This window comes from Gymnoscopelus braueri, assembly GCF_963280865.1.
Source record: "Gymnoscopelus braueri genome assembly, chromosome: 4".
NCBI lineage: Eukaryota > Metazoa > Chordata > Actinopteri > Myctophiformes > Myctophidae > Gymnoscopelus > Gymnoscopelus braueri.
In genome coordinates this window covers 53,957,764-53,974,628 of record NC_137605.1, presented here as the reverse complement: position 1 = coordinate 53,974,628, position 16,865 = coordinate 53,957,764, and the positions used below count along the sequence as shown (strand labels likewise).

The 16,865-nt window shown below is 42.0% G+C and overlaps 1 protein-coding gene across 1 annotated transcript in view; it reads right to left on the bottom strand.

The window, feature by feature from the left end:
• Nucleotides 1–16,865, bottom strand: part of cpne4a (copine IVa) — a gene marked incomplete at its 3' end in the record, with an annotated part of 212,380 nt that overhangs the window by 65,358 nt on the left and 130,157 nt on the right. The window contains exons 7-8 of the mRNA XM_080427247.1: nt 14,569–14,658; nt 7,120–7,218 (exon numbers count right to left, since the gene is read on the bottom strand). Coding sequence (XP_080283373.1) covers nt 7,120–7,218; nt 14,569–14,658 — 189 coding nt within the window. The remainder of the gene's footprint in view (nt 1–7,119; nt 7,219–14,568; nt 14,659–16,865) is intronic.

Genomic DNA, 16,865 nt, shown 5'->3' with positions numbered 1-16,865 from the left:
TAATGGGTCCTTCTGCCAATGAACACGTTATGTTTTCATTACTGTTACATCATCTTATGTCTTATTTACTTGATCTATATTTTAAATGCAACATGGGAGGACTACTGACAGAAGCCATGAACACGTGAATATCCCCCCTCTTGAGATACCAAGCCTTTGTTAGCCAGAAGATCATCAATGTTAGTGTCTGTATTGTTATTGAGAGCAGATGTCTGTTACTGATAGCGCCCACACTGAAACATTAGGATAAGATCCCATAAACTTAATGTATCACCTGAAGAGCAGTTGGCTCATTTGGGAATGAAACAGGGAGTGAAGTAGATAAGGGGAGTAGATAAAAATACAATTGAAGATAAAATGGCAAACAAGGTGAAATAATCTTGCTTACCATAAATGTACCTTTTCTTGTTTTTGACAATATTTACTTACATTTTTAGTTCGTAAGTTGACTGTATTTTGACATGTTTTCTGGTTGTTATCCTTGTGAATTTATTTCATTTATTTTCAATAAATGTTTTTTTGTTGGATTGTTTATTATTATTATTATTACGATTATTATGATTATTATTATTATCATTACATTACATTACGGTCATTTAGCAGACGCTTTTATCCAAAGCGACTTACAATAAGTGCATTCAACATAGGTAGGGAACGAAACTACTAATCACCAGAAGTATTAAGTGCATTCTCTTCTAAAACAAGCAACTAAGAGTATACCTAGCCCTAAAGTGAAAGTGCAATATATCAAATCAATATATCAATATGAGACCAAATAGGAAAATGAAATGAGCAAGAGCTAAAACAAATAAGAGTATCGAATAAACAAGATCCAATAAAATAAAACAAGAGTTCGTACTACTAGGCAAGGCGAAGAGGAAGGATAGTGTTTCCTGAAGAGGTGGGTTTTCAGCCTGCGGCGAAAGATGGGCAGTGACTCTGCTGTCCTGACATCAGTGGGGAGTTCATTCCACCACTGTGGGGCCAGAACAGAAGAAAGCCGTGACCGTGTAGATCGGCCAGAAGGACCACTGAGCGACGAGGCAACCAGTCGGCCCTATTTAGTCAGCCTGTGGCCTCTAGCCCTATTACAAACCGCTCCCTCCGCTCCCCCTTAACTTTTTAGAACGGGGCGAAAACAACCGTCAGGTGCCAGTACTGCTCCCGGTTCGACTAAATAAGCGATTTAAACGGTTGTTTCGCCCCGTTCTAAAAAGTTAAGAGGGAGCGGAGGGAGAGGTTTGTAATGGGGCTATAGTAAGACAGCTGTAATAGAGACCAAATGACAGTCCCCCTGTCCTATACTTTCCAGCAGGAGAGGAACACGTTTCCTGCATTAGCCCCTCTCCACAGGGCAGACACGGGCACATGGAGACTCTCCTGCTGGGTCCAATTCATTCTCATTTATATTCCGTTATTCCTCCACGCGGCTTTTTATGTTCTGTCTCTCCCAGTGGAGCGCGGCGGCCATTCTCCATCCGGCCGGCAAACCCATCCACACAGCAGGGAGTCCTCAGAGGAAACATACGTCTATACTGTAGCGTCGCGGGCTGTTGGACTGGCCGAGGAGATAGTCCCATGCAGCATGCCTTGGAGACGCGCCCGCTGTAATGTTGTTTTATTGCAGTGTTATTGTGTTGTTACTGGCCATGGGGAATGTGTTGGAGGGGGGGATTAATGTTTTATGTGGGCTTTATGTTACATCATTTATTTGGTGTGTGCATAATATTGCTAGGAAACATGGCCAACACGGGCACTTGTGTTATGAACACCCTCCTTTGAGATGTGTGTGTGTGTGTGTGTGTGTGTGTGTGTGTGTGTGTGTGTGTGTGTGTGTGTGTGTGTGTGTGTGGGGAGCTGGAAGAGATACCACTGGGTACAGTGATACACTACTGAGGAAGTGAGTGAGTTCAGGCTGGCCAACATCCAGGATGCCAGCATTGGACTGGATCTGTTGGAGCGATGGGGAACGGTGGGGGACATTCCCAGAGCCCTTAACCCATTAAATGACGCCACGGCCAGAGAGCTAACCAGATTAGCGTTTGACATGAGGCACAGCCTTACGTGCCCATTAACGTGAATCACTGGCTTATTTCAAAACTGGCCTGAAAAAGCATAATATCTCTCCAAAATGTTCATTTTTTAGGAAATGACCAAAACAAAAAAGTGGAGTTAGGAGGTTTTGTTCATCATTGATAAGAACAGCTGAATGGACCTCCAAGCTAACAATGAGGTTGGAGGTCAAAAAGGGGTGGAGCCTGGAGTCAGCAAAACCAGCTAACTCCACCGCCCTTTGGTGGACGTAGCTGGTTTAGCAGAAAGTTTGAGGATCCAATGGAGTTAGCTGGTTTTGTCAGAAGCGCCTTTTAATACTTTTTATTGGTTCATTTTTTTTTTTTACCAACATACAGACGTAAAGGGTGTTCAATAGCACTGATTTATGGAAAAAAATGAAAAAGCTCAAAAATGGAGTTAGCTGGTTTCTGCCCGACAGCAACGATATGTCAGAAAACTACAAGTAGAGATAGATATTAAATCCCCTTGAAATGAAGGGCCGCCGACTTTCCTCTTTCCTGTTTCTCCTCTGTAAATAAAGCTATTTTGTATTTGCTTATGACATGTATTATTAATGTGTTAATATTCTATGCTATGTCAACGCATTCTCACTCCCCAGGCGGCAAACGGATAGGGAACGTTTGACTGGAAGGGTGTACCCGCGACGGCACATGTTGACTAGGGGGGGATATGAGTTACGATTCGGCTGAGTTACTGAGTCGGCTGAAGCAGACTTCACAACGCTCGGCACAGCGACTCGTTCGGCCTCATGGCATTCAAAATGTACACAGTGCAAAAGTATTGGTATCAAAATAGCAGATCTACAAGCTCACAACGTGTCGCGAAGCCACAAAGCAACTAGTAACTAAAGTTTTGAAATAATTGTAGTGGAGTAAAAGTACAATACTTGCCTCTGAGATCTAGTGGAGTAGCAAGTAAAAGTACTGAAAATTGGAAATACTCCAGCAAAGTCAAAGTACCTCAAAATTGTACTTAAGTACAGTACTTGAGTAAATGTACTTAGTTACTTTACAACTCTGGTTACTGCAGTGGTTCTCAAACGTTTGTTTATTATTTTATTTCAAGGGCTCTCATTACTCTGAGAGCGTATACAAATGGAACCAAATGGACCCGTAAGGGGACGGTGTCCTCTCATAATTACGACACCCCAGTCGGAATAATGGGCTGTCGGAATAATGGCATGGCACCCATGGGTGCAGTAGGGGCATGGTGGGGCCTATGTATCCGGCTGAGGAGAGATTCCCATGCCTCAGGGACACACACATTATTGTTGTCTTTGTGTTATTGTGTTGTTATTTGCTGTGGGGAATGTGTTGGAGTGAGGAGCAATGGGCTATGTGGAATGTTACATCATTTATTTGGTGTGTGTGTGTGTGTGTGTGTGTGTGTGTGTGTGTGTAATTTGGTTAGGGCCGACACAGGTACTTGCATGTTGCACACCCTCCTTTGTGTAACCCAGGGGGGAGTGGATGACTCCAGTTATCGGTACCTATCGCCCCCTTCAGTGCCAGTTGTGGCCTTGGAGGATTTTGGGAAGATTTTGTCCAAATACGTGTCTTCGGAGGTTTTGATTTTGGGAGATTTGAATCTGGATTGGCTCTCTGAAACAGCTTTGCATGGACTGAAATCTATCCCAGCTCATCCAGCATACCACCAGACCAAATATAAACAACCCCCCTAGATCTACTTTGATTGATCTAATTTTAACAAATAGACCATTCAAGTACCCTTATAGTGGGGTGTTTGCCCAAGGTGTTAGTGACCACTGTCCTATAGTATGTGTCAGAGTTGCTAAAGCTAATAAAACAAAGGGGCGGGTGATTAAAAAACGTAATTTTAAAGTTTTTTTCGGAACAGGGTTTTTTATATGATTTATTTTATTCTGACTTGTACAAGGTCAACTCATTTCAAGACCCTGAGCTAGCTTTTAGTCAATTTCTTAATATTTTTAATTCCATTACTGAGAAACATGCACCTTATAAGAACTTTAGAGTTCAAAATCGTTCGAGTCCCTGGTTTACAGCGGATCTCAAAATGGCCCTCCGCCACAGAGATGTGGCCTGGACAAAGGCCAGAAGTTCTGGCATACCAGCAGACTGGTCATCATTTAAGACGCTGCGAAATAAAGCCATCATTATGGTTAGAAAAGCAAAATCCGATTTTTATTTATCCAGTTTTGCTAAGACGCAAGGTAATGCGGACAGTTTTTGGAAGGTCGTAAAGTCCTTAAAAGCCAGGCTAGCCTCCTCTCTCCCGTCACAAATCAGTAGTGAAAATGGGGTTATTTTAAATAAACCAGATATTTGTGATGTTTTTATCAATCATTTTATACTAGCTGGTCATCTATTTGACAGACAGTCTGTCAATATTGCGCTAGCAGATCATGGTGATGAATCAATCACTGACAATTCACTCGACCTGTCCCCCCCATGTTTTACATTTAGACCAATAACACATTCTGAGGTTTTAATTGCACTTGCACAAATATGCACCAAAAAATCTAAGGGTGCAGACAATATTAGCCCATATCTGCTGCACCTTAGTGCACGTTTAATTGCTGCACCACTTACCCATATCTTTAATTTAACACTTACATCAGGCTCAATTCCCACAATTTGGAAAGATGCAGAAGTCATACCACTACACAAGGGTGGTGATCAGTCAGATTTAAATAACTATCGGCCAATATCAAAATTGTGCTGTCTGGCCAAGATCCTTGAGTCCCTAGTCAGTTCACAGCTATGTGCATTCCTGAACACACATAACATACTCCAACCTCAACAGTCAGGTTTTAGACCAGTTCACAGCACTGTGACAGCTACAACTCTTGTCACAAACAATATACTAACCGGTCTAGATAATCACCAACACTGTGCAGCTATTTTTATAGATCTCTCTAAAGCATTCGACACCGTGGATCATCCTATTTTATTACAAAAGCTATCCTCCATTGGCTTGGATGACCTATCTGTCAGATGGTTTTCCAATTATGTGACGGATAGAACACAAGCTGTTGTAGCTGATGGTGTTAGATCTAGTTCTCTATCGATTGGTAAAGGTGTCCCTCAGGGTTCAATTTTGGGCCCCCTTTTGTTCACCCTATATGTTAATAATATTGCACTCCCCTCCCCGCAATGGGATGTCCATTTGTATGCGGACGACACAATTTTATACAGCATTGGCCCAACGCTTGAAGCGGCCACTGCAAATTTGCAGACTGCCTTCACTAGGTTTCAAAGGGCTCTAATTCAACTTAAGCTTGTCCTGAACGCTAACAAAACAAAATGCATGGTATTTACCAGATCTCCAAACACAAATCCCTCTACTGGTGTTTACACTGCTAGATTCCAAGCTCTCATTTAAGATTCATGTGGAGAACCTAACCAAAAAACTAAGGGGGCAGATTGGTTTCCTCTACAGAAACAGGTCCTGTTTTTCTTTTTCCAGCAGAAAAACTGTTATTCAATCTGTCATAATGTCTGTGTTTGATTATGGTGATGTGCTATACATGCATGCCTCAATCTCTACACTTAAGCCTCTTGAAGCAGTCTACCACAGTGCCCTACGTTTTATCACTGGTGATGACTATCACACCCATCACTGTATTTTATATGATAAAGTGGGTTGGTCATCTCTCGCAGTACGCAGAGAGCAACATTGTATTATTTTTATTTATAAGGCCTTGTGTGGCAAGCTTCCTCTATACCTATCTTCGCTCTTAGAACCAAAGGTTTCTGGACACTAAACACGTTCACAAAAACACATTAGATATACCAGTCCACGTAAGAAAAGTGAACAAGGAAAGACTGCCTTCATGTATTATGCTCCACACAAATGGAACAAACTTCAGGACTCTCTGAAACTGGAGCGATTGGTCTCAATAGAGACATTTAGGGTACTTCTCGAGGACACATTTCATAGTAACTGCACCTGTTTCATGTAACACTGTTTATTTGCTTCTGTGATGATTGTAATATGATTCAAATGTTTGTTATTGTTTTTCATTATGTATGTATTTTATATGTGTTATATGCTGTTATCAGGGCATCCCTGAAAAAGAGAGCTTGCTCTCAGTGGGCTCCCCTGAATAAATAAAGGAAAGAAAGAAAGAAAGAGAAGGTCTGGGGTTTTGTGTGCCGGTGCTACTTCTATAAAAAGTCGTTGTCATGACTTATATATATAATAAATAGTGCATTTGTATAGCACTTTTATCCAAAGCGATTTACATAGATTGTGCATTACATTCACACACCGATGGCGGAGGACACCATGCAAGGCACCAACCTGCTCATCGGGAGCAATTAGGGGTTCAGTGTCTTGCTCAAGGACACTTTGACATTAACTCTGGGGAAGCCCCCCAGCCCGGGATCGAACTGGGAACCTTGCGGTTTTCCAGTACACTCTACCCGGCCACTCTACCCCTGAGCCACTGCCGCCTCCATATTTATACATATATTATCCTTTATCAACATTAACACACACACACACACACATGCGCACACACACACACACACACACACACATGCGCACTCGTGGACTAGGGCTTTCACCAACTAGTCGACTAGTCGACTAGTATAACTACTAGTCGACCTTGTTGGTACTAGTCGAATAGTTTTTTTTGGTAATTTTTTTTAATGCCATAGTAATGGCCCATCTTACTATTATTATTATCCTCCTGACTTTATTTTTTATCAAAAGGGGGTCAAAAGTCCAATAAAAGCCTATTATTGGGCAATGGGGATCCTTGGAGACGCTGCTGTGGTGCTGTGCTGCTGTGCCAGAAGCGCTTCCCTTAAAACGACATAAAAATAAGGGCAGGAGGATAATAATAATAGTAGTAGGATGGCATTAAAACAATGCCTCCCCTAAAAAAATATATATATATATATTTTTTTTTAATGTAAATTTCGACTAGTCGACTACCACTGGGTCAACTTAGTCGACCTGTAAAAATCTCTAGTCGTGAAAGCCCTATCGTGGACATGTGCATGCATGCACGTATACGCACACACCACACGCAAAAAAAACAGCAAAACATCATACCTGTCTTCCCTCCATTGCTCCTTTCATCTCTTTGAAGGTTGCCTCGAATTCACCGATGTAGTCATGTTTCCCATTGGAGTCCCAATCCCACACTGTACACTGACAGAGAGAGACAGACAGACGGACAGACAGGGGTTAAACTTCATTTCTCCTTTTATTTTACATTCCGTAGGTTCATGTTATGTATCTATCCCCTGTGTCACGATTTGTGACGTCTGTTCCTTATTTTTATCTTGTAGTGATGATCTGCTGTGTTTCCCGTTTTGACACTTTTCCCTTGTAGCTGTTGCCTCTCTTGTCTTTCTTTCATGTCTCTCCAGCCAAATTTAAATACTCAATACTTCAAAATCCTTGTGTCCTCCCCTCGCTGTTCTTGAACATCCCACGCACACTGTGTGTGTGTGTGTACAGTATGTGTGTGTGTGTGTGTGTGTGTGTGTGTGTGTGTGTGTGTGTGTGTGTGTGTGTGTGTGTGTGTGTGTGTGTGTGTGTGTGTGTGTGTGTGTGTGTGTGTGTGTGTGTGTGTGTGTGTGTGTGTGTGTGTGTGTGTGTGCGCGCGCACGCACGCGCGTTCGTGCATATGTGTGTGCGTGCGAGGGTGACAAGTTGATGCTTTGTGTGAGCAACTTGTTTGTGTGATCAGGAATGTGTTGCAACATGTTGCTAGTGGTTCCCCAAATTGAATCTCTCGGGACTCAATCAGCCGGCATCAGTCGACCTATTTTCTTCTCTTTAAAGTTCTAAAACAGTTTCTTCGTGTTACAACTCTTTGGTATGAACTAGGCTTTTGCCTTCCGGTATAATAGTTCTTGTGTTTTCAGAGCATTCCTCAGAACCTGTAGTTCTGATCTTCTGCCTGTCTTTTTGCCTGCCCCCTTCTTGGACTGTGTGCTACCATTAAAATACGCATTTGGGGCCCGGACCGCTCGGGTAGCGTGATGCAGCCTGACAGTGTGTTGCGGGTTCGAATCCCGATCCCGACCACCTTTGCTGCGTGTCACTCCCCATCTCTCTCTCTCCCCATTTCCTGTCAGACTACTGTATACTATCTAATAAAATCTGCATTTGGGACCAACTCTCTCACACCTTAACAATGATATTATGTAACTATACAGCACCGTTTGTCAACCAGTCAATGGGAAAATGTCTTATATAACATGTATATCTCTGCTGTCCGGCCGGAACCAGCTAAATCCAAAATGGTAATTGTTCAGGAAATGAAAAACAAAATATAAATTTTTCTGAAAATGAAGAAAACCTTATATTTTTAAAACAAAGCAATACTGCCTCATCAAACTTGATATTGTGACTTTATATATTATCAGATACTTGCATGTGTCATTATATTATCACCACTTTACCCAAATCCAGCTCAAGTGGAGTTAGGAGTTTTGTCCAAACACAAATCCAGCGCAAGTGGAGTTAGGAGGTTTTGTCCATCATTGATAAGAACAGCTGGCAATGGATCTCAAAGCTCACAACACATCACAAAGCATTGTGTACTATTTATGGTGAGCGCCATCCTCATATACTAAGTATAGATCAAGCTGAATTCTGTACTTAAACAACTTTTATTTTAACATGCATTGTAAACAACCATGGATCTAACTGTTACCACTGTTGTTCTTCTACAGTTGAGTGCAACAAACAATTCTGCCTCAATACTCAATCATGTATTTAACAAAAGCAATCATGGCACACCAACAATAAATAAATGGCATATAAATACAAAATACATTCATGAAAAAGCCTATCAAATCTGTAGCCTACTGCACTAACAATAACAACCACAGTTGAATTTACCTATCATATACCTATCAACATTTTATTATCACACTGTTGTGTGTTGTGTGTTGCGTGTGTGTGGTGGGTGTTTCTTAGTGCTTTAGATTGTCATAAAAGCTGTGAAAGTCTTTTGGCATGATCTCCTTGAGTTCTTAAACAAACTCCTGCACACACTCATTCTCTGTCCATTAACATTTAAAAAGAAAACACGAGCAGATGACCTTTGTGAAGACACCCTTCTCCTCTTTACTGGGGTGACATCTATCAAACCTTGCACATACATTCTCTTCTCTTCCCAGTTTATGTTCTCCCAAAAGCATTGAAAAATCTTCTCCCTGTCTGCCTCATACAGAGCAGAGCTTCTCTGAGAGCCTGAGAGGAGGGGGGAGTTGTTTGTTTTTGACGGACAGTTTGAGGGTCCAATGGAGTTAGGAGTTTTCGTCAGAGGCGCTTTTTAATACTTTTCATTTGTTATTATTAAAAAAAAAATTACACAGATGTAGTAGTAGTTGTAATTACACAGATGTTCAATAGCGTTGATTTATGAAAAAAAAAAAAAAAACTGAAAATGGAGTTAGCTGGTCCCGGCTGGACACTGACGATATATATAATACGGTTTGTGATGTGTTTCTTGTGCCTCACTGTAACTTAATGTTTCAGTTATACTTTAAGTTATTCTATTAGAATTGGTGTTGTGTGTGTACTTAATGGATTAACTGGCTACTTTCCACGTGAACGAGTCTCAGAGCCAGAAAAGGAAAAAAAATAGTGAGTGTGTATGTATATAAATACAGTGTGTGTGTGTGTGTGTGTGTGTGTGTGTGTGTGTGTGTGTGTTTGCGCTGCCACAACTGATCAAAGTTGCATTTTGCCCAAGCAGGCCCTTGACCAAAAATGAGTTTGACACCTGACCTACCTTTACATTTGCCATTCCCTATTGTCAGTTTAGTAATAAATAAATAAGCGGAATGTCAAGCTAGTGGAACACCATTTGAGCGTGTAATGTGTTGTTACTGGGAGCAGGGCGTTCAGAGGCCACAGAGCCTCTCACTAGGGACAGACAACTGGACAGTTTGCTCATTAAGGTTACTGGAGTCAAGTGAGCAGCTGTCCAATTAACTCAGAGCAGATACTCAGACGTGTTTGCCGTGCGTGTGTGTGTGTGTGTGTGTGTGTGTGTGTGTGTGTGTGTGTGTGTGTGTGTGTGTGTGTGTGTGTGTGTGTGTGTGTGTGTGTGTGTGTGTGTGTGTGTGTAGATAGAAGATTAGAAGATAGAAGATACTACATACAATATAAAAACATGAAAATACATAATATGACATTATACAAAATAAAATACAACATTGTGTGTGTAAAGGTCCATTCGCTGCTCACCCATCTGACCTCACTTAGCAAGGTTTTGCAACGCACACCAGTGTATTGTTCATTGTTTATTACAGGACATTAGTCCTCCTCACTACAGTGAAGGCTACTCTTCCTGCAGGGTCCAAACATTCACACTTAACAATCAAATTAAAAAGTCAATGGTATAAACACTGAAGCAGTGGTTCTCAAACTTTTTCATGTCAAGGACCCCCAATTTGACACTTATTAGCCTGCGGACCCCCATTTGAAAAGATATGCCAGGGACCCCCCCATACGAGAAGATTGTTTACGGCTCTAGCAAACCATTAAACCATTTAAATTTCAAGGGCCCCCAGTTTGACATGCATTAGGTCTACGGACCCCCATTTAATGCCATTTCTATCTCTGGGACCCCCAATTTATATCAATGTTAATGTAACTCAGAGTGTACAAATGGACCCGTCAGGGTCCATTTGGTTCCATTTGTACACTCTCTGAGTTACAGACCCATAATGGTCCATTTGGTTCCTAACTATCCATCATTTAGCTAGGGACCCCCTGGGACTCCCTCAAGGACCCCACTTTGAGAACCACTGCACTAAAGAAATCAAGGCGTTGCCGCACACTCGTAGCTGACGATACCAATTATTTATTGAAGACAAGAGAACAATAAAAACCAAACGCCAACGTGTCGGATGGCAAAGCTTCCTTCTTCAGGAAGCTTCTCTTGTCCTCAATAAATAATTGGCAGCGGCAGCTACAAAGTGTAACTCTTTCATCTCTTTAAAGAAATGATACCAGGACATATATCACATTACTCTTTTTGTATTTATATTATATTATCAATGAAATCGTAGTTTTGCCAATTATTTGAGGGGCCACTTGCAATATCCCGACGACCCAAAAGGGGGCCCGCCGGCCCATAGATTGGGAATCACTGATCTATGAAAATGTTCTACTATCCTTCATCATTAAAGCCGATATAAATGGAATATCATACTGTATGTGACATTATTTATGCTATCATATATCCATATATGGACTTTATGAATGGAGTTTTGCTGTGTTGCTAAACTTGGACCCCTATTTTCTTCAATGCACAAAGTATTTTATTCATTTTTGGATTCTTCATTCACCGAAGAGCAGGGGTCTTCAACGTTTTTCAGCCCAAGGACCCCCTTTAGCTGAGAGAGAGATGAAGCAGCAGCACTATATTGCATAAAATTGTGTTTCAGATTAAACTCTTTACTTTTTTACTTGGTCAGCTCTTTTCCCCCTCTAGTCTACACCTAATACCTCTTTGCCAAAAATAGTGGCAAGCTTGTAGATCTGCTATTTTTGGCTAACGTTCCCCTCAGAAAAGTAATTCTAGGGTTCAAGTGGTTCATGTGAAGGAAAAAAAAAGATCCTATCACACAAAGATTTGGCGGACCCCCTGTAGTAACTCTGAGGACCCCCTGTTGAAGACCCCCGCCGTAGAGGAATGCGAGAAAATTTTAAAAGAAATATCCATGAATTCAACGCTTCACGGGGCGAGTAATTGATACGGGGAAAATAAGTCATTTTGGGGGTCAAGTAGTAATTTCATTCCTTATCATAATGTACCATGTACCGTAGAAACAGAAACTTCAAAGACATTTTGTCTCCATTTCTCAACATGAGAGTGAGCTGATAAAAGAGCTGTTGGTTTGGGTAAACATTTAGCAGCACATTATACTGACCTACAGAGGCTACAATAAAGTTACAATACGTAGTTTACTAGAAAGCAGCCTGGCAGCAGGTAATGCCTCATTGCTTTTGCTTCCATTTATCACTTGAACCTTTCCTTGGGGTTTGCAGAGAGAAGGAGAGAGAGAGAGAGAGAGAGAGAGAGAGAGAGAGAGAGAGAGAGAGAGAGAGAGAGAGAGAGAGAGAGAGAGAGAGAAAATACAGAAACAGCAGGGAGGCGTGCAAGCGAACATACACAAACACACACACACACACACACACACACACACACACACACACACACACACACACACACACACACACACACACACACACACACACACACAGAACCAAGACAGGTTGGTAGACCGACAGAGCAACAATGGAAGAGAGAGAGAGGGAGAAAGAGAGAGAGGAGAGAGAGAGAGAGAGAGAGAGCTGCAAGCCATAAACAGCTGTTTCTACACACCTCCCCCTGCTGATTTTGACATAGAAATTATAATTCATGAATTCATGAAGTGATCTGATTAATAAATGTATTCTTTGATTTTTTCTTGTTTACAGTAGGCGTACAGTGTGTTGTTATGTAACCATTCCGAGGCTATACTGCACGGTTAAATCCTGGATTTTGTTTCATGAAGGTCAGTCACATGATTAAAACTCAATTTCTAAACGACCGGCAGACAATTTTCAGACAATGAGCTTCAGTGCCCTGGGGCACCTGGGGGTGCTAATGTATGTTTGAATATATATATATTTTAAAGTGAACATTTGTAACTAAAATCTTTGCCTCTGGGGGGGTCCCTGGAACAAAATATTTTGAGATGGTTGGTCGGAGTCCCCCAGGGCTCAATACTAGTGTCTTTTCTGTTTTGGGTTATTGTGGGGAAAGCTGTCGAAAGCTTGAACATGAGCCGAGCGACAAGCTCACAACGCGTCACGAGCTTTGTGAGCTTGTCGATCTTCTATTTTCTGTGAAAGCCTTCCCCTCAATAAGGATGCTGCATGGGGTTTAAGTGCCAGCCTATTGGCTGCCGTGGTGGTTAGTTGGGTCCATCAGGTGGCTGATTGTTTATGAGCAATCAATGGATTGTGTTCCACCGTGGATCAATGGATCAAGGTAATAATACATAAAGTTCTTATTCATTGGTATCACTTTTTAATATTAATGTTATATTATCATAAAAATCACAGTGTTTTGCCAATTACTTCGGGGCCAACTTGCAATACCCTCGCGGCCAACCGGTGGGCCCCGGCCCACAGGTTGGGAACACTGGTTTAAATGTCTCTGTGTTTTCTCCTTCATTTGAGGGGAGGTCTGCTGTAAACTACTGTGGCTTCTTGTGTTTTCATTATCTGGAATTTATGCAGTGTGTGTGTGTGTGTGTGTGTGTGTGTGTGTGTGTGTGTGTGTGTGTGTGTGTGTGTGTGTGTGTGTGTGTGTGTGTGTGTGTGTGTGTGTGTGTGTGTGTGTGTGTGTGTGTGTGTGTGTGTGCAAATGACCTATTTCTAATCTCTCTGTTCCCATTTCCTGTTTTCTGGCCGATCATTTCTCAGATGGCCATCCTGTGTGTGACCTCATCTCTGCTGACCTCTGCCTCTGATTGGGACCCATCACAGAGAGAGAGAGAGAGAGAGAGAGAGAGAGAGAGAGAGAGAGAGAGAGAGAGAGAGAGAGAGAGAGAGAGAGAGAGGAGGAGAGGAGAGGAGAGGAGAGGAGTTCTGGTATCTGACCAAATAATCCTGTCCTTCCCTCTCTCTGCCCTCAGCTTCCTGTCTCCTATCTAAATAAAGCTCATATCTAAATAAAGCTAAAAACTGCCTAAAAAGTCATCAAAACGATGACATCCAATCACTCTGGTCATTTCCACATATTCACTTTATCCTACTCTAAAACCCTGCTCTGAAATGGAGAAAAGTCAGTCTGTCTGTCACTCTGTTCACTGTCATTCTGTCTGCATCCATTGTTCTCCTCAGTGGGCTGACCAATCGATCTGAAGTTGCTCATGGGAATTGATGACTGCCATATACGTGAAGGGACTGACAAAGCAGATTTTGTTCACTTAAATTTAAACTGTTAAAGACGGGGTGCCGTGATTTTCAGTGATCTTTTCCACCTCTAAAACATGATCATCAGGTATTATGATTATACTAGGAGGAAGATTTTGTTCAAAAAGTGTACAGAAAGTGTTAAAATTATGTTTTTATGTGGACACGCCTCCAGTTCATTAAGTATACCTGGTTCTCACCTGCTGTGGTCTGATCAGCCTTGGGCTGCAGTATAAAAGCTGCCAGTCTCTCCTGAGGAGGTGCTCACTTGGATTGCTTGAGACGTGCTCTCTCGTTTTGTCTGTCTCACAGGCAACCTACAGTATAGACGAATCCACAGACGCGCTGCCTGTAGCTGCCTGTAGCTGCCTGTAGCTGCCTGTAGCTGCCTGTAGGCGGCCATTGCTGCGGTGTCGCGTCCGCGGAGCGTTAACACCGCAGCAATGGCTGCGCGCAGGGCAGCGCTCCATGGATTTGTGTATATAGGGTACGTAGCCAAAAAACACTGTTGAAACTGCCCCTGTTTGGGAAGAACCTCTTGTTTTGCCTTTGTTCAAAACGTACCTGTATCTTGCGTTCATGGTATCCACTGCAGAGAGAGTTGAGAGACACCCTGAATGTTTGCCACACTGGATTCAGATTGTTCATTACAGTCTGAGAGAGAGAGAGAGAGAGAGAGAGAGAGAGAGAGAGAGAGAGAGAGAGAGAGAGAGAGCGAGAGAGAGAGAGAGAATTAAAAAATATATTCAATTTTTGAATAAATAAGGACAATCTCTACATGCCATTTGCTAATATCTGCACAATTAGTTATAGCTCCCAAATACATTTATTTCAAGGGCAACATTTCGACCTATAAGTGTAGCAGAAGTGGCTCAGAGCCTCTGCCTGATGACCAAAAGCATAATATTTCCCCCGTCCAAAGAGAATGTTAGAGAGATGATAGTTAGCTCTCCATGTGGGAGACCCGGAGTTCAATTCCCGGGCGTTACATGAGGCGGAAACGTTGCCCTTGAATTTGTTTTGGAGCTTTGGGAGCTATAACTCAGTGTGAGGATTAAGACCTCTCTTTGATTTCTGCCTCTTTATCCAGCACCTGTCCTAAACTACAGGCATAAGATGTGCACACAATCTCCTCAGTATGTACCAGCTTCAACCTAGATTTACAAGTCTCATAGAAATATGTATTTAACCCATTAAGACCGGGAACGCATCTGTGTGTCATTTTTAGATTTCTTTGGCTATTCAAAAATAGCAGATCTACAAGCTCATAGCGCGGCACCGAGTGCCGCGCTATGAGCTTGTAGATCTGCTATTTTCTAGATAAATCGTGAAAATGTGTGCAAATCTTTGAATATATACAGTATACGTTTTAAATCAAACATTTTTAACTCCGATCTGTGCTTCTGGGGGTCCCTGGAACAACATATTTTGAGATGGGGGTCCGTGGCCGGATACAGTTGGAGCACCACTGATTAAAGCAACATAAAAGTGTTTGTAGAATATATATTGAAAGATTTGCACAAATGTTTTTCAAAAATAGCAGATCTACAAGCTCATGTGCCACGCTATGAGCTTGTAGATCTGCTATTTTTGAATAGCCAAATAAATCTTAAAGAGGCGGTGCCATGGTTTGGTTTTGCACTTTTTCTGTTTTTCATGTGTCTATGAGGTTGATAGAACTTCATTAAGCCCCCTGGTGGTGTTTTTATGGTGTTTTATGTCTTCTCTGACTATTTTGAGTTTCTTCCTGGAGGCTCAAACCTTGAGGGTCAAACGTGCCAATAGAGAAACAGCGCTTTAGTGAGGAGGGACTAGGACAGGTGGGTGGTGCTAAGGTGGTGGAGGAGGTGCTAAGGTGAGAACCAGGTATACTTAAGGACCTGGAGGCGTGTCCACATAAAACATAATTTTAACACTTTCTGTACACTTTTTTGAAAAAAATCTTCCTCTAGTTTAACCATAATACCTGATGATTATGTTTTAGGGGGGGGGGGATCACTGAAAATCACGGCACCCCGTCTTTAAAATGCATTCCCGTTCTTAATGGGTTAAAACAGAGAGGCTCCTTGAAGCACTGGTGAGACGGAAACTCATCAACATTATTCATGAATGAACAGGGTCTGAAATCCACTCTGACTCTCGTACCGTATCTACAAGTGACTGCAACATTGACAGCAGCTCCGCCTCTGAAACATTTTCCATTTAATTTCTCCTGCTTTTTTTTATAAATGGCCAGTTTGGTCTGTCTACAAAGTTCAACATATACCATGTGTTAGCATTTATTGTGTTTTCTAGGGGGGTGGGGGTGAGGATGGCCCTGTAATGGTGACAAGCGGAATTGTACATATTTCTTGAGGGTATGTATGTGTTGTATCGAGGCTGTTTGTCAGCGATTGATATTGCAGATGAAGCAGTTCGGAAAGGTAATAAAGAAAGTTTGAAGTTGAAGGATAAGAGCTGTTTCACACAGTGACACATCGAAGTACTGTATAAAATATAGGGCATAATTTGTTACACGGTTTTTGAAAAGTTTTGAACATTTTTGTTTGTTTGGTTTCTGACAGAAAAGACATTTAAAAGACACAGTGGGATTTGTCTTGGAAACAAAGCTGTTGACAGCCAGTGCTCCCTTCAGGATTCTCCATGGCAGGTCGCCTGATCTCTTGTTTAGTGGTGGTTTATACAACAGCCTTTGCACAATGCTTTACCGTCATCCTGTGGCTTTAGTGTCTCTCTCTCCACACAGGGTCTGTTCTCCCACTCAGCTTTCTCTCATAGCTTTGTCTCATAGCTTGAAAACATGTATTATTTATACAGAGCTTTCCCATTCGACATGTTCAGGTCAAGGTTATTATAGAAAA